This window comes from Miniopterus natalensis, chromosome 16, assembly GCF_054644295.1.
Source record: "Miniopterus natalensis isolate mMinNat1 chromosome 16, mMinNat1.hap1, whole genome shotgun sequence".
Taxonomy (NCBI): Eukaryota; Metazoa; Chordata; class Mammalia; order Chiroptera; family Miniopteridae; genus Miniopterus; species Miniopterus natalensis.
The window spans coordinates 2,701,804-2,720,505 of NC_142096.1; the positions used below are offsets into that span (position 1 = coordinate 2,701,804).

The window sequence follows — 18,702 nt, forward strand, 5'->3', positions numbered from 1 at the left end:
ACTGCTCTAAGACCCAGGTGGCGGTGATATCAGGGTAAACTGCAAATCCCGTTAATTCTTCCAGCGAAGAAAAGAGAAAGAGAACCTTCTCTTCCTCAGGCGTTTACTGCCTTCTGACAGCGTCTGACCTGGGTGTCCACAGACCTCTACAGGCAAACAAGTACATTTTCTATATGATCTCCAAGACTAGCAACAAGCTAACCAGATGTTTTCAGTTCGTTACAAAATAGTACTACACTATTTATAGGTTTACATATAAAATCTAAGTTAAAAATAGTGACAGTGAAAATTCAAATGCCTCCTTTTCACATCAACCCCACACCAAATGAAACCTGAGAAAAGGGAGGGAAACAAAACGGCAACTGGTCTACCAAAACATTTCCTATGTGGGGAAATTGTTACTCATAAAAGTATGGTTCACGTGTTCTTTCCCTAGTTTTTGTTCGATTTTGGGAGGTTGATTAAAATTTTGTATCTGCTATTAAAATGAAAAGCAGCATCATTTTTATTCTTTGAAGAACATTTGCAAAACAAAGTTTCCCAGATAAAGATGACTCACACTCCTAACTTACACTGAATTTTATCTCCCAACAATGTTATCTGCATAAAAAAACAGTTCTGAAATGTACATAGTAACTACAAGTTCACTCACTTTAGACTTGTTTATTGATTTAAATCTTAACGACTGCTTTTTAGACTCTCTTATGCAGAGGAGAAAAAATATCTGACATACTCTAAAATGGACACTGAAAACCACTTGAGAAGACAGAGCACACATACATCTTGGTTTACACGAATACTTGCCCAAAATAACACCAGGATTCCGACCACTTACCTCGGCAGTGGTTTTCTTTACAGGTGCGTGTTGGAACCTCTTCGTCTTGAGACGGACAGATGGTTTCGTTCACAGCAGGGACCTTGCCAACTTGCCCATACAATTCTTTTGAGAAGCTGCTAGGAGATCAGGGTGACCTAGCCTTGCCCTGCAGCTTCCCTCTTAGACGGATAGTCTAGGTCTAGGAGCTGACTGAGAGTAGAAAAAACAACATTCCCCTTCAATACGCTGTTGACGTGGGGCTGACAATTTGCACACCGAGTTGATTGTGTGCCACAGGAGGCTGTCAGACATGTTAGACTAGTATCCCAATGGAATGATGGGTTTCAAGGACACAGGAAAAAATCCTACCTTGTTCTCAGACCTCATCCAGAACAAGCTGCCAAATAAATCACAGAAACTTCTTTTCCGTAAAACACTTTTGTCAAAGTACACATTTTGAGTTTTAAGGGCTATGACTATTTCATTACAATAAAATGAAACTTCAGAACTTTCCACTGGGAAGAAAACCCAGGGAAATGTTAATCTTTTGATCTCCAAATGCCGTTAAACCATTCAAAACCTCTTACAATAAATAATTAAGCTACTGAATTTTTAAAAACTTTAAAAACCAATGACTTTACCTTTTCAAGTGTTTCCCTTCCAAATGCATCAAACTCATCTCAGAATAATTCCAACATTAATGTAAAGCAAAGAGTTAAAAGTAAATACAGTAAGTTTTCATTGAATGAAGCTTTAGGAAAATCAAAAACAATCTCTAAATTTTTGCAGGAAATGTGAGAGGTACCTCATACAAAAGTGAACCTTCACGTATTTCAACAATAGTGTTTTTCTCCTAATAATGTGTTTGAAGCCATTAACTTTTCCCCACGCCATTTAACTGATGTTATTAAATATATAACTGACAGCTCTGAGGACTGTTTAAGAATTTCTCTGTCCCAACAATCAAATGTTTGTCACGATTAAAAACTGTGTTTACAACCTGTAATAACTTCCATAAAACTACCATCTGAACATTACTGGCGTATAAAAATCTTCAACTACCTGAAAAACATTTTGAAATAGTGTGAAGGTCTATTTCTAGGGAGCAAAGTGACTTCAAATACGCTGCAACTCTCCTGAAGACTAAGCAGCACCACAGAAGGGAGAGACTGGACAAAGCAGAGCAGCAGTGAATTTTCCAATGCAAATCGGATCACATGAAAAATAAATACCTATCACTAAAAACAAAATGAGGACACTACACATTGCCATAAATCAATTAAACTTCCTATAATAAACGATGACACTGCCTCTGAATTTAGCCTGAGGAGTGCACGGCCTCTTCCTCCTCTCTGCCCCAACAGTAATTCACACCCACCGCAGGCCTCACCGACGGCAGGGCAGGTGTGCCCTGGGATAAAAGCGCACTAGTGCCTGTAACAGCACTCCTTCCTGCTAACCTGAAGGACGTACGTGATAAAAATAAAAGTGCTGCTTCACTCTGCGTGTGGGGCTAGGCCGCCAGGCTGTGCTCCGCTGGCAGCAGCTCAGAGCTGGGAGGAGCGATTAGAACCCATCAGTGCTTCACAGAATCGTAGCTACATCAGAACCAAAGGGAAGAGGGGCCTGGCTGTGTTACCGCCTGACTCGCTCTGTCCTCCCATTTGGGAAACGTGGACACCAATGCGCCTCTAGGACTGTGTATTAAGCAGTTAGGATGGCACATGGTGTTTAACAGACATTACACATTAGGTGCTAGTATCTTCATCACCTCATTACTGCTTTTAGTACTCACATCATGACTCATTTATATGACAAACCATATAAAAACAAATCCATTCAAATAGAAAGAAAATCTTCAATAAATTTGACAATGCTGTACTCATTTGATGACTGAGATTAAAATACTTGCACAATCAGCTCCAGTACCTGGGGGGAGAGAGGTGACAGGATCTATTGTCTGACAGGGAAATGGCACACTCCAAAGCATGCGCTCTGGGAAGCCAAGGGAACTACATGCTCATGTTTACGTGTTATATGAACATATAAATGTAGCTAGAAATACATGCTATACCAATTCCTAACTCACTTGCAAAGTATTAACAGGGTAAAGGTTTACAAATCAGGTCCTTTAACTGACTTACTCTTCCAAGGAACCACAGCTGGAGAGATTATTTTGCTTACTGTACATGCACAAATACTGATTCATCTAATTTAACCTTTCCTAACCTTCTCCTTCCCTCACGAAAGCCAGACACCCAAGGGCCCTTAAAAACGTAGGCCCAAAGACTTGTCTAGGCCCAAGAGGACTAAATGAAGATGCTCTGGGGAGTCTGTGTGAGGAGAATAATGGGGGTCAGCAAACTACGGGTAACAAGCCGAATCCCGCCTGCTGCTTGCTTTATAAATGAAGCGTCTACACTAGACACCCGGGACACCATGAAGATGAACAAGAGGGTCTTAGAGCCAGTCAAGCCTGAAACACTGTGTTTCCATTTAAGGAAGATAACTACTCTGAGTCTATACATTCAAACATACAGTGTACACAAAGTTACAAACCCTGTAAATCATAAACAGTAACACAAACTTCAGAAACAACTATATTGTAAAATCTGACTGGTTGTTTTAATTAAAATAACCAGGCCTTTAGAAATTATAAAGAAGCATGAGGATCAGTCACATCACCATATTTTACGATTCATCACTTTATGAGAGATCTGCCTAATGTAGTAATATGAAATACAGCCAAGGAAATGTAATCATTTTAATTACATGAAAACAATTTTAGAAAAAATTTTAAAACTGAGGCCCTTAAATACCTATAGTCTTCAAACTTATCTGTGCTACAGATTATTTAATATTTAAATTGTATCAACACAGAAAAATGCTTTAAATAATGACATATTTTGCTGTCTCCTAGGAACACGCCCACTTATCAGCAATAAAACTGAGCTCCAAAGACACTTGTATAGAGGGGCTTCAGTGATTCAAGATATTTCCTTGAGTTTGTTCTCCTTGATTAATAACTGAATTATCTAGGTCATCATGTATGGATACATAAAACAAATGTATTACTATCCCAGATATATATAAAGACCTTACAAAAGCCCTTAAACATTTACTTTTACTAACATTACTTTTATATTTTCTAAGTTCAAATGTATTCAAAAGGTACTTATGTTATACATAGTTTCAACATCAAAACAAAAATGTAAAACAAAAGTTCAGTAAGTTTAACAGAACTCTGTAATTCCAACAAATATAAAAATACTTATATCTACATCTTAAGCACTTAACATGCTACTAATCTATTCATAAGACAGATAGAAATACAAAAAGATGCTATCATTGAACCTCAATTTCTTATAAAATTACTTGGACTAACAACTATTTTGTTTCTATCAATGCTACTCTTGGAATTAGAATATGAACCAACACGGTAAGCACTTGAAAATAATTCAAAATATGAATTAAATGTTAATTATTTATCAAGACAAGCATAAATGAGCTAAAGGATGAATTCAGCAAATTGATGCAGAAAATTCAAGTGGCTTGCTCAAAGCCATGGAATTATAGAAAATTAATTCTGAGCATTTCCAAATTCTCCCAAGCTTGCCTGACTGATGTCTGTAATAACCCAGTTACAATCACACCTAAGGAGCCGTGAAACCTCCCCTTCCCTCTACAACTGATTTTACAGCAGAGCAGCAGTTTTCTGTTCCTCAACCAATCACACGCCTCTAGCCAGAGGCAGTGGTGAAGGGGAGAGGACAGGGGAAGGGGGAGGAGGGCAGAGAACCGGAGGAGAGAGAGACACACTGCAGCAGACATCCATCCACAGGGCCTTCTTGGCTCTGTCCCCAAGCCTAAACTCTAGAAAAGCTCTCAGCTATGATCTAGGCTCCTCCAAGTTTCTCACGTCCATGGTCATGGCCAAGGCCTGCAGATGAGCTGGAACCCTGAATGACTCTGCATTAAAACTTAGTTATATAAAATGACTTAAGTTGCAAGCTTGTGATTGCGTATCCTTTTAATGTGTTCTTTGAAAATATGACTAGTTGAGAAAAATAAATGCCCTCCAAATATTATATAATCTCAGAGTTCATAGACTTTAGCATAAGAAGCCCTTGCTCTATAGTAGTATCACTGCTGAATTTGAGAAACATTACGCACCAAACAGACTCCGCTGCCAGGTGAAGAACCAAAGATTACCGTATTTCTTCAAAGGGAAGTATGATGTCAAAACAATGGTTTTATAAACAAATTTATCACAAGATATATCAATGTATTTGTACCATAATTTCCTCTAGATATATTACAAAATAACTGAGTATTTTTAAGAAAGTCCCTTGTATGCTAACAGGTATCATTCTTACGTTACAAATAAAGACGGCAGAACTACTAAATTATCATCCCCAAAGTAAAACCAGTTCCAGAAAAGTATTCTAATCAAACATCTCTATCTTCAGAAAAGGTCCTTGTATTATGTTTAATGAATGAAACAGTACCCTATTAATAAAGTGATAGGAGCATATGATTAAAAAGTAAGTTATAATTTACTATAGACTTACAAAGTCATACTATAGGATAACTTTTATAAGTTAATCTTTTCTCTCATTTTATACCACAATGACTTTTTGCTGCATTCAAATGAACTCAGGGTCAATAAACTAACACTACTGAGGAACAGGCACGTCACACATCTATTTGCCAAGTGCTTTAAAACCAAAGCTATAGACATAAATACTTACTTATCAAAGCTATCGCTATTTTTGATGAAGCTCTCGAGCTTTTCCTTGGCATATTCCACCACATCTGAGTGAAGCTCAATCCCATGATTTATTCCAAAAGGACCTGCAATCGTAGCAGCACTTGTATTAAACAAATATTAATAAGTCATTACAGAGCTCGTTTAATTTCTGCTTGTTTATCACAGGAACATTGAAAGAGGGCTTGAAAATATGTATCTGCTAGCCAGATTTAAAAGGATGAATGGACATCCTAGAATTTATACTGCTTTAATTAAAAAACAAAAAACCAAGATAATGCTTATCTGTCAAGATAATACTGCCAAAGAAAGAGTCATATGCTATATGAAGTTTAAGTTCCTTACCATTACATTTTATCACTGCTTAAAAATTTGGTAATTCTAAAACCCTAAAGCTACATGGAGTTAAATTTCTTTACCATTACATGTTATCACTGGTTAAAAACTTGGTAATTGTAGAATCTCGAAACCATGGGCTGACATAGATATAACATAAATATCTCACAGTATCCCCCTCCCCCCAAGGGCCGAGACCATGTTCTGTGTCTTTGGGAGCTCCGCTGTCGAGCAGAACGTGGCCATCGGTCACCTTTTGCAGAGCTGATTTTACGCTCCTGCTCCAGTCTACTTCGCACTTCTCACTCGGTGTATCTTTTTACAGAAAGCCGAGGGTAACATTGCAGGAAGGAGGAAAATGGGAGAGCTGTCTCAGCCCCAGGAGAGGTAGGGATGCGCCTTTCCCCACCCTGCTTGCTGACAATGACTTCACTGGCTTTGCACCTCGAAAGGCCACTGCTACTGTGCATGCTGCAGGCCCCGTGACCCACAGGAGGGACGCACAACTCCATCCAGGTACTACTTCTTTCTGAATTTCTGAAACTGAGTCAACCAGGTTCTCTACATACTCATGCTGATTGTTCCGAGGTTGGTCTCCTAAGGGAAAGTATGCAGCTTGTGTTTGTTTGTGGTATTTATTTTTTGTATCTTATATAGACTTATTTACTGTATCTTATATCTACCATAAGAACTACTTAATTGGATGTGCCCCTTATTGAATGTCATTAAAAATATAATATATATTGGAATTTTAAAATAGTAACAACAAAAACCAGTCACCAATTATCATGTTCAATGTTCAGAGAGCACATAAAAAAATGGTTTGTGATCTAGAAACTACTGAAACCACAAAAATTAAACTAAAACACTCAGATGCTATCTTAAAACCAAAATCTGATAATGCTTTAACTTACTATATTTCTATCATATTGTACTTGATTATTTAAAAAATTGATTCTACTTTTTAAATGTATTCGGGTAAACAGAATAAAAATTTCCTTTGGAATGTTTTTATATCTTTTAAAGTAAATTATTCTGATTGATGAAAACTTAAATGTTTTCCATCTCATTTTTTGTTTTCTTACTGTCAAACTGTCTGTTGGTCTTATCTGAAAACTGGACTATCCATCCAACATTATTTAAAAACTCCTGTAATTCCTTATCATTCCCATAGATCCTGACTAAATATAAAATATCCTTTTATCACAAAATAAATGAAAGTGGCAAAAAACTAAATTTAGAGAAGCACAGTGACGTCACTTTAATTTAGTACTGAATCTGGGGGTTTCCAAAACCTAAATTTCCATAAGCATACAAAGTATGTTAGAGAAGATTGAATAAAGTTTTCCTCATTTAAAAACTCAAATTAAACTGCAATTACTTAACATTAAGTAAACAGGAAAATACTGTTCTATGAAATTAACCTTATCTTCTTTTTACCCTTTTGTGGTGACCCATTGAAAGTAAAACATAACAGAGGTGAAAAGATCAATAACAAAGGTCAGTATTGCCAAAAGCTGCCGTTTCTTTTTGGACCAAATGCATACGCACTATACTAAAGGTGTCGTGGAAAGAATCTGGAAATCAAGCTTCTGTTCAATATTTCAAACTGTCTTATTCACAGAGGAAGCCTGAGCTTCAGAGCTCTAGGCAAAGGGAACTACACAGGCTGTTCATCTCTTAAGGATGCCAATGGTCTCTTTTACCCTTTCTTGCTTTCTGCTTATTGTATAAAAGCAAAATGGCAACTTTTGGAAATAAGTTTTAAAATTTGTTAAGAAAATATGTTAAGAATGTTTTTCATAAAACTTTTTCACATCACCTGGACACAGGATAAAGACAATTTCACTAACATACAAAGGATCTGACAGAACCATATACACACACATAGAATATATTATGCATTAATCTCTAGTGCAAACACCATTTATAATTTTAATAGATGTAACTGCTTAATTTTAAAATAACAAATATATTTATAATTGACACTAATAAACTGATAACATATGAAAACAATACTTAAAGCATTAATAAAAAGCAGAACTTAAATAGAAATGTCACCAATATCTGATTTATTTAGACTGCAATATACAACTAGAATACATCAAATGTATAATAAAAATGTAGTGTAGTTCATTACAACTTGTATTTGACATCTGTATGCAACAGAACAGAAAAATCAAACACAGAGACTTAAAAAAGCATATACAGCTGCTTCTTAGGAAGGGGGACAAAGGGGTCTGGGATGGGAAGGGGACACTTTCATCATTGCACTCTGCCTAAAGTGTCTTAACTGGATGCATGCATAACTTTCTCAATCAAAAAGTAAGTGAGTCAAAGGGGAAAAAGAGTAAAAGATTTTAAAATAAACAACATAAAAGAATTCTAATAGGTATAAGCTGTCAATAGAAAAAAAATGAAACAGTATTCAAAAGAAGTGTTAACACTTTCTAAGATCATCTAACTTTGTAGTCTATAAATTCCAATGTTATTCTGTACTTGTCAATATGAAGGTATTTTTTATGAAATAATGCTTAACTTTTGTAACACATAGTTTAAAAAATGAAACTTGTAACAGTTGACCACTATCTTTAATGGTTAAATATTAAAGAGAAAATAGAAACACAACAAAAGTCAAAGCTTATTAAGACAAATACATTAGAAAAACCTAGGTATCTTATATATTAGAAATCATTTTTAAGGTGAGCAATAGCCCATTTATTAAGAGCAATAACAGATATAAATACCAATATAATAAAATCTAGTGACTGTTTTTCTTTTGTAGTAGTTGGATCTAATCTCACTCATTTATCACCTACTAGCTGGTCAATAATCGAAGTTTATACATAAAGGTCAATAACCATTAGGTGTAGGCATAAAGTGTCCATGCAATAGCTACAGTTCTCATTCACATCCATGTTGACCCCACAAACACACGATACTCCAGCTTCCCGCTGCTCTGAGGTGCCCTGAAAAGGATGTGAGTGTGATGGCGGAGTCTTCACGAGCCAGCTGAAGACACCCGAGGGCTTCACTGGACATCTGAATGCAGCTCTCACTACCTTCAGAATTTTGTCTGTCAAGCTAATTTACAGAGCATGTAGTTACAAGCAAAAATACTTCATAATACATAACTAGAAGAGGTCTAAAGATGGGCTAATTCAAGATCCACCATTTCAACTGAGGACTCAAATCTAAACGCTGTGGGGTGGTGAGAAAGTGAATTTAAGGGCAGATGTCTTAAGTGTCCGACCTTGGTTCCTCCTCTTGGCATTCGAAGCCTTTCCTACAGCATAAAATGGGTCCCTAGGAAAATCACGTGCCTTCTCCTTGTACACAGAACTGGTAAGTTGTTGAAGCAAAACCATGATGACCGAAATGTGGTTCTTAACCCTGATTTCATATTAGAATAACCTGGAAATTTTAAAATTAAATTTATAAAAGTAGATTAAATTTAATTTGATTTAAACTGTAAATGCCTGGGTCTCACCCTAAACAGGTAGAGGAAAGTCTCAGGGTGTGGCCCAGGCTCAGCAGGTAACCGGAGCACAGCTAATTATTACAAAGCCCAATCTACATAATTTTAAAAAATGTCTTTGGACTATCCTCTCTGTTCTCATTGGTAAAGTAATATCAAGGGTTAATAACTACAAATTAAATCATTTTGGATAAACACTAAATATATACCACAAGAAGGAGTAGGCCAATCAGGTATTTGGTTTTTATGAAACGAATACAAAGTGTCTCAATGAGAAAATATATATGTAAAAATGACAATGTTTTATTACTAACTTTAGTTGTATAAATTTAAGCACCTTTGGGAAGATTTATAAATAACTTTGTAAGAATTCAGAGACAAGTAACAGGTAAAAAGCAGACAATAGGTTTGACTCTTTCTTTCCATGAACAGCCTGGGGTATGATGTAGAAATATAAAAGAATGCAAAAGTAGATTTAAAAAAAAGGGTAGAAGCAGGAATCAGCAAAAGATTAAGTGTAATCATTAACTAAACAAAGAGAAATTGCTCTAATGCACTGCCACTTACTAAGATATGATTAATTTATTATGGTTTCTCCATCCTACTACATTTACATTGAAAACACATTAGTAAAGACAGACAATCACTGCCAAATGGTTACTGAATCCTCCCCCGGTCACTCAACCACTCTGAAGCTGGGTAGAAACACCTAAGACGATAAACCTGTTCTTCTCTGTAGGTTTAGAAAAGACCCCATGAAGCAAGTCTGGAAATTTACCAGGAAATTCAGGTTCTAGTCCCTTGAGCTCCTTTCAGCTTATGGATGTAAGTGCTATTTTTATTACACTTGAGTCTTAGAAATACGCTTATACAGAATCTGAAAGTGTTAGTTTCAAGAGTCAGAGGTGGACCCAACCCCTATGTAAACTAAATGTCTAAAATGTTGAAATATCAAGAACAGACACCACAACCAGTTCACTTACTTATTTCAACCCAAAGGGCTGACAACACTCGAGTCTCTTATGTCCAGAGCAACTTAGACTACCTCACACATCTACACTGGGCCATTCACAGAGAAAGTCTCTACCAAAGCAAATTCAATAAACTGAGAAAAACATGTGCTCAACTACAACATAATAGAGAATTTATTTAAAAGCTAATTTAAAAAGCTAATTAAAACAGCTTTGTATCTTGATCCAAATTTAATTTTAATGCAATCATTTCCCCTGGAAGCCATTTTCGCCGGCTCTTTCATTCTATTGTGTATATCTGTGAAAAACCTGAAGATAGTCTGAGGCCAGCACAGTGATCAATTTACATAAACGCTCAATAAATATTTACTTAACTAAATGAAGAACGGCCAATATAACTGACACAGTGCTTCTATTGCCAGTTCAGAAGTGACATGCACAGTCTCAAGGGTATGGTACGTATCTTATGCACTGCTCTATCCTCAGCAGCTGGCAGAGTGTCAAATAAGTTACTTTTTGAAGGAATAATAAAGTATATAAATGTAGCTATGGTCCCAAGTTTAGAAGACTCACAAGACTGAGACAAATTATATATGCAAAGCATAACAATATCCATTTTTCATGTCTTGATTTAAAAACAAAGTATACTAGCCTGGCCAGAGTGGCTCAATTGGTTGAGCATCACTGTGCACCAAAACGTTGCTGGTTCGATTCCTGATCAGGGCACACACCTGGGTTGCAGGTTCAATCCTGGAAGATGACTGATCAATGTTTCTCTCTCACACTGATGTCTCTCTCTCGTTCTGTTCCCCTTCCTCTCTCTAAGCATGTCCTCGGGTGAGGACTAAAAAATAAAAATAAATAAAAATAGCCCTGGCTGATGTGTCTCAGTGGTTAGACTGTGGTCCCTCACACTGTAGGGTCTCAGGTTCGATTCCGGGTCAAGGGTACATACCTAGGTTGGGGAGAGTTAATCCCTGCGGTAAAAACTCAAGATGCACAGAGAACCATCTAAGAATTTTCACATCATTGAGAGAATTGCCTTAGAATTTCTAAGAACAGTAGGTGGAAATATAACCAGAAAAATAAGTATGAAAACTTCGTAAAATTTCTGAAGCCTATATAATTTTATTAACCAATGTCACCCCAATACATTCAATAAAAAACAGGGTTGCATCCAAAATGTATAAAGAACACTTAAAACTCAATAATACTAACAATTAAAAAAATGAAGGAAAGATCTGAATAGGCATTTCACTGAAGATACAGAATGACCAACATGCACAGGAACAGTCATTAGGGGAGCGAGTGCAAGTTAAATCCACGAGACACCGCTTCATACCCACTACCATGCATCCGTGAGGATGTGGAGAAGCTGGAACTTCATACATTGTAGGAGAGACTATAAAATGGTGCAGCCACTTTAAAAAAAGGTTGGCAATTTCTTTAAAAAAGGTAAACATAAACTTACCATACAGCCCACAATTCCACTACTAGGAGCCCACCCAAGAGAAATTAGTTGTCCACTCAAAAATTTATACATGAATAAACTTAGCATCATTCATTCATAACAGCCAAAAAGTGCTAACCCGAATGTCCACAAGTGGTAAATGAAGAGGCAAAATGTGCTAGGCCAATGAAACGGTCTGTTACTCGGCCGTAAGAGAAATGGAGCAACTCACACATGCTACAGCCCAGGTGAACCTTGAAAGCTGCTAAACGAAGAAGCCACACACAGAAGACCATGCATTGTGTGATTCCATCTGTAAGAAATGTACAGAAAAGGCAAGTCTACAGGGGCAGCAAGTAAATGAGTGTCTGCCGGGGGCTGGGGTAGGGATAGGGAGTGGATGCAACTGGGGGTGATGGAGGGCTTTTTTTGAGGCGATGAAAGTGTTCTCAAGCTGGACCGTAGTAATCACTGCTTGCACAGCTCTGCAGATTCACTAAAGCTCACGGAACTGAGTGGGGCTAAAATGAAAGTGAAAACACCAGTATCTGAGTCTCTGGCCTGTGGTAAAGAGAAAGAGGAGAGTATAGATAGTCGGCAACCACGATGGCAACACACAGCTTAACTATCAGCTGCTTTGGGCAGCTAAGTGTGGCAATTGTTGGTGCTGATATACGCTGGCATAAGTTTCCTGCTAAGCACACGAGCTTGTTAGTTGTTTCCCGTTTAGGAACTAATACTGTGGTGCTGAGGTAGAGAAATACAGTGTTGGCATGATTCTGGCAGCCTCTCCAGTCACTCCTATTAACTCGGCAGGAAGGGGAGAGATTAAGAAAGTCATTAAATTGGATGAGCCTTGATAGTACAGTGAATCCCTAAGCAAAAAGGGCCAGAATGGAGGAGAACCATACCACCTGCATCAGAAACACTGTCAGAATAACTTGCCATCACGGTTCTGACATTTAACTCAACTCTGGGGAGCAGAGGACTTGGGAGGCTTCTTTTCTTGTGCCCTATTTCTCAATGGGATTCCCTAGGTGTGATAAGACAGTACTGAGAGAGCCAATTAAATGCAAGAATCTTTGTGAAATTCCTCAGTTCTAGGGAGCGCATGGAAACAAGAATTTATCTTCAATTTGAAACTAAACAAGCTGTCAAATAGAGGTGATCCATTCTCCAGGTCTGGGGCAAAAATAAATTCTATTTATGAATAACTGCTTTAAATGAACTTTAATCACAAGAAATTTCCATAAGATAAACCTAACTTCCCCACACTAAACAACAAAAGCTCCCTCAAGATGATAGCCCAACCTCTCCAGGTGTGTTTCTGGAGTGCCGATGGAAATCCCTCCAGGAGTATCTTTCTCACCTGTATTATCAAAGCACAGAGGCCTGCTCTCCTGTCTCAGCCTGACGCCTCTGGACTACAGCGTGCGCCCTCAGATGAGAGCCGCTTCCAATGCCGAGCACCTGTCATCCCCATCTTGTGACCAAGAGACATGGCCGAGAGCCATGGTGCTATAGTTACTTAATAAGGAGAGAACCTCTGTTAACAAGGTCACTGTGAAGCAACAGAACCACGTGTGATTCACACTCTCAGATAATTATAGGGAGCATACAGCATCCTTCTTTGGATCTAGTTCTAAGTGATTTTTATGGATGTACCCTCCCTTCCTTGACTTAAACACTCTCAAAATACAAACCAAAAAAAGGGGGGACAGAGTTAAAAAAATGAAGCTTCCTCAGAAGCTGGACAGATCTAAGTAATTAGCTGTAATCACAGTTTTACAGACTCTGGTCTTTCTTCCTCTCCATTAAAATGTTTCTATCTTTTTTGCAAAATAAGTTATTTCTCATCTAAAGGAGAGGAACTCTATCTTGTCCTGACTGCGCAGCTCACACATAGCAAATCCTGGAATATCTAGTAACCAGTCATACATGTGACTAAGACCCATGACTCCCCGGAGCTGGTAACAGGAGGAAAACAGTTAGTGCACCAGGGGGCTCACTGACCCAGGGTCTATTCCCCACACTGCTCCCTGGTATGCATTAGACATTCAAGAAACAATGAAGTCTGAGCTCACCTACAAATGCACCTGGCCAGTTATCGACTGTCTTGGAGACTAGAACTAAGAAATGGAGTTTAAGAGGGCCACCTCACTGCTAGCAAGGTTGTCCCCTGCCAGGCCTCTGGCTAGACTGACCTCCCTCAGCAGGAGCCAGCTGCCAGGGCTGAAGAAGTGGAAGACAGGTGCTTTGAGGCTGGCAAGACATGGTATGAGACCTGGACTCTGGCCTAAAGTTGCCAGAACTGGTCAAGAAATGCACTGGTTCAAGAAGGGTAACGTTTAAAAAGAAACTCTACCTACTCTCCCCACTGACTCCCTTTGATTTGGAGACTGTCTCAAACCCTACAGATTCCTTTTCAAAGAGGCACCAGTGATACAAGGGGAGATGTCCGGGGTTCCCAACCTGCTGAGAAACTCCTGTCTCAGGGGCAGCAGGAGGACCACCTGTACATGTAAGCTGCTCCATTTCTTTCTTGGTAAAAGTTAATAATTTGCTTCCATTTTTGAGGAATTATTTATCAACAACTGACTCAATTGTGGGAGGAAAATGTTATATATATATATTTTTTAATGAAATAGATTACGAGTTCCATGATTAAGAAACTAAGGAGCTAGCCAGTGTGTAGGAAAGGAGAATTTCAGGACTAAAAATGCTTTAAATGTCATATGTGACCACAGGATTTACTGTCCAAACTGAGATACTTTGGGAAAGAAAAGAACACTATTAATAATGATGCTAGGAATGCAGGGATAAACCAGGACTGTCCCAGCATTCTGGGACCTAGCTACCCTACAGTATAGTCAGATTCTTTATTTAAAATCTCTCAATGATTCCCCATCACTTTGGAGTAAATTTTAAACTGGTCTTATCCCTGTAACATGGGCATACAATATACCTCAACTGTAGCACATATCGCATTGGATAAGGGGGCTGGTTTTTGTCTCTCCACCCCCACTGGTCTGTGAACTCCACCGGCCCCTAAACTCAAGGGCAAGAGTCTGTCATGGGCCTTCCTGCTCTACCTTCATTCTTGCCACACAGCAGCACTCAGTAAACACTCAAATTCATGGCTGTTCATTTTCCACCCAACATGTCGTCTTACAGATTTTCTTCTAGCCATGCTTTTTTCACCCACTTTGCATATTTTCCAGCTGCTACTTCCTATGTGACTTTAGGCAAGATATTTAACCTCTGTGCTTTGGTTTAACTCACCTACACATCTATGCCTGGCTTTCACAGTAAGCACCCTGGAAGCTTCTTGAAGGCAGAGATATTTGCCCTTTTGATCACTGCTGCACACTCACACTAGAAGTAACACCTGGCAGAACAGGCGATTACTTAACGGGCATGCTGAAACCTTAATGACATACACTTCTCTCTTCTGTGCTTTTTCCCCAGTGCTTTGTTTTGCCTGCCAGTGCCACATCCTCTGTATCCACATACTCCTGTATCTTTAACAAAAACCTGGCACCACTCCCTTTAAAATGGGACACTGATAACTATCAAACTCTATGCCAGCAGTAAGAACACTTTACCTGAAATAAATTACATTACACTCCTCAGTCTCCGGCCTACCAGCTGTTCAATTTTAAGCACAAACAATGACCGGAGGGGGGGGGGGGGGTGGCTGGAAAACAATGCCAAGAGCTTTAGGCCTCCAACTAAGTGCAGAAGCTGACTCTCCAACTGAGGACTCAGAAGATCACTACCACGTTTCCATTTAAGGGAGGTAACTACTTTGAGTCTATACAAACATACACTGCACACAAAGTGACAAGCCCTGTAAATCATAAACAGTAATACAAACTTAGCTTACTTTTTAAAAAAGAATTTTACAAAAATAAAATTACCTAAAATTAAGCCCACCATTGTACTTAAATATCCGGTTCCACTTCCCAGGTTAAGAAAAGACAATCCTGGTTGGAGTTTCAAGGCTTCCATAACTTCAGAGTAAATGCAAGGTGCTGACAGGTGTATGTTCCCATGCTTCCAGGCTAAGTCTTTGTACGCATTGTCCCGGTAGCCTTCCAAATAGTAATCTCCACGATCAATCGCTCTGAAGGCTTGCTCCACCCTTTCAGTGCGGATATACTGGGCTTCTTTTAAGTTATCAATTAAGTCATCATTATCTTCCCCAGCACTCACTGCTCCTCCCATGATAGCATTCAAATCAAATCATAAATTTTAAAATGCAATAAAATTAGCAGAAATGGCTTCCAATAATGTGCAGTACAGTTTGTGTTCCTTTTAATATTGCACTTGATTTCCAAAAATAAAACAATCCTGAAAGGGAAGAATAAAAATAAACAGGTTTAAATTAATGCCCCAACGGAAAGTAATTCCAGTTTATTAAATATGTCATCACCATCATAAATACCATTTCTCAAGGACATGTTCGGTTCCAGGTATAGTGTTAAGCTCTTTCAATACATTCTTTTACTTACTCTTGTAACAACCACAAAAGGTAGTTTAAGTATGACCTCATTTGTACAGATGGGAAATTTGGAACACAGGAAAGTTAAGTCACCTCATACTACGCCGAGGCCCAATATGGCTACCTAGACCTAAATTAAATAAATTAAATTTAAAATTCAGTCAGACATTTGAAGTGCTTAAGACCTGCATGTGGCCAGTAGCTGCCATACTAGTCAGTGTTGCTCTAAAGAGACACTGCTGGGACAGTCCCAGGTCTCTCAGACTCCAGGAACCATGCTCTTTGTCACCAAGCCCTGTTGCCTTCTTTAGAGTATTTTAAGTCCAGTCTAATATTCATGGATTACTTGATTCAAAATTCCTGAACTTAAAAATCTGCTAACCATTCCCAAATGTACCACACAAATTCAAAATGTTAACACAAAGAATAATATAGTAACCAAACACTACTTACAAAATGCAAAAACAAAAACAGACCCACATTTTTAAAGTGTATATGTGTGTAGTTAAGAAATCGTTTTGTAAACCTTGTGATAAATAAGACAAGAAATTTTATTAACAACCTTAATAACATAAGCACTAGAACATACATTATACAAACATACACGCACAATGAACTTCTCTAACAGGTCAAACTCAGCATATTTGAATGCAACATACGTGTACCTTGATAAACTGTCAATACATATTACTGAATACACAACTTAAGCTTCATTCAACTACAGCTGATTAACTAAATCCATATACCAATTTTTAAATTAATAAATCAGGAGAGAGGGAAAGCGAGAAATGAAACGCCCATGGCCAAAACAAGAGCTGTGACAGTCGACTTGGGCAAAGCCACCCCTCCCTCCCTCTGGACTAGAGAAGCAAAGCAATCAGGTCTGAACTTCGTCCGGATGCTGAGACCCTGCAGCAGGCTGCTCCAGCACTCTGGGGGCAGGTGCCTTACCAGAGCCCATCCCTGTCTGTCCTTTGTCTCTTCTTATGACCTCCTTACACTTTCTGAGTAAACACTGTGAATTCACATCACATTCCTATTTAACTTATTCAAACTCACACAAACTTGGCCAACTTCACTGACCCCCAAAACCAAATAAAGAAAGAAATTTAAAAAGTGCAAGGGTTTGGGGCACCCCCCATGACTGTGATCTCGCAGCATGCAGTGCACTGGGACACGCCGATCAGCTGCCCCTTCGAGGAGTCTGAGTTCTGGCTTCCCTTTATAACTCAAGCACATCCACTCATGGAGTGCGAGTCTGGCATTTAAAGGTTTTTTTAATGACGTGGCTTCTAAGCACAGGTTAACTTTTTCATCTGGTACTCAGAGAATGAATGTCTTCCCAGGTGAAACAAAGGGCTCTACTGGAAATGTTGCAATTTACCAGTTTTTTTTTAATCCTCACGCAAGAATATGGGATATGTTTTCACTGATTCCAGAAAGAGAGGGAGACGGAGGGAGAAAAATATCAATGTGAAAGAAAACCAATGATCCCTGCTTCGCACATGCGCCCTTACCGAGGATGAAACCCACAACCTGGGCACGTGCCCTGACTGGAATGGAACTCTTGACCTTTTGGGACACGGGGTGACACTCCAACCAACCGAGCCACACCCACCAGGGCCATAACTTACTAGTTGAAAAAGGACCCCCCTTGTTTGGTTCTAGGGCTGAAGAATGACCTGACACCTCTCCAGCCCCACTGACTGGCTCAAACCAATCTAAGACTATCACAGCAAAACAAAACACTGACCTTGCTACACGGAGGCTCACACTCCTGGTGGGAAAGGCAAGAGGAAGGGTCAGACAAACAGGGACAACCACCACCTGCTGACAGACAAGGACTCGCATGCCCACTTTCCGTGAGAAACCATCTGTAAAGGGATGGAGGGCTCCGACGCACACGACCACTGCCGCAGGAGCCCGGAGGAGCCCAGCCTGGAAACTGAATCCAGGCATCAGGGAGAGCTCTCTTAAGGACACCATCTGTGTAACACTTTTAAAGGAGCAACAAAACGGTAGGCTGAGGAAGCAACTGGCATTTACAGCGAGAGCGGCTTTTGAAGTATTACAAGCAGTTGGGGACCTTTCAGCACTATAAGACCTTTATCCTGTACCCAGTGACTTTTTTTTGGGGGGGGGGACCTTTCAAGAGTTTGCTCATATGTATAACCCTTCTCTATTAAAAAATAAATCAGAAGTTTTGCATATAATTTCAATGGCTCCTGAGTTCTTCAGAGACCCAGGAGCCTACTCTAGTTTAAGAACATCTACTATGGGCAAAACACACTAATGAAGGAGGGAATCACAGTTCCGTTGTAGGAAGGGCAGTGTAATCTGGGATCCAGACCCACTACAACAGACCTATCAGAAGGCTG

General features: G+C 39.0%; 1 protein-coding gene across 3 annotated transcripts in view; it reads right to left on the reverse strand.

Moving 5' to 3' along the window:
* Positions 1 to 18,702, reverse strand: part of PCMTD1 (protein-L-isoaspartate (D-aspartate) O-methyltransferase domain containing 1) — a 34,616-nt gene that overhangs the window by 9,963 nt on the left and 5,951 nt on the right. For 2 of the 3 annotated variants that reach the window (XM_087825262.1, XM_087825263.1), the window contains exons 2-3: positions 15,741 to 16,173; positions 5,569 to 5,671 (exon numbers count right to left, since the gene is read on the reverse strand). In XM_087825262.1, the coding sequence (XP_087681388.1) occupies positions 5,569 to 5,671; positions 15,741 to 16,047 (410 nt within the window). In that variant the 5' untranslated portion in view covers positions 16,048 to 16,173. Of the gene's footprint in view, positions 1 to 835; positions 1,028 to 5,568; positions 5,672 to 15,740; positions 16,174 to 18,702 lie in introns of those variants that run through there. The other variant, XM_016198910.2, reaches the window with a different exon arrangement.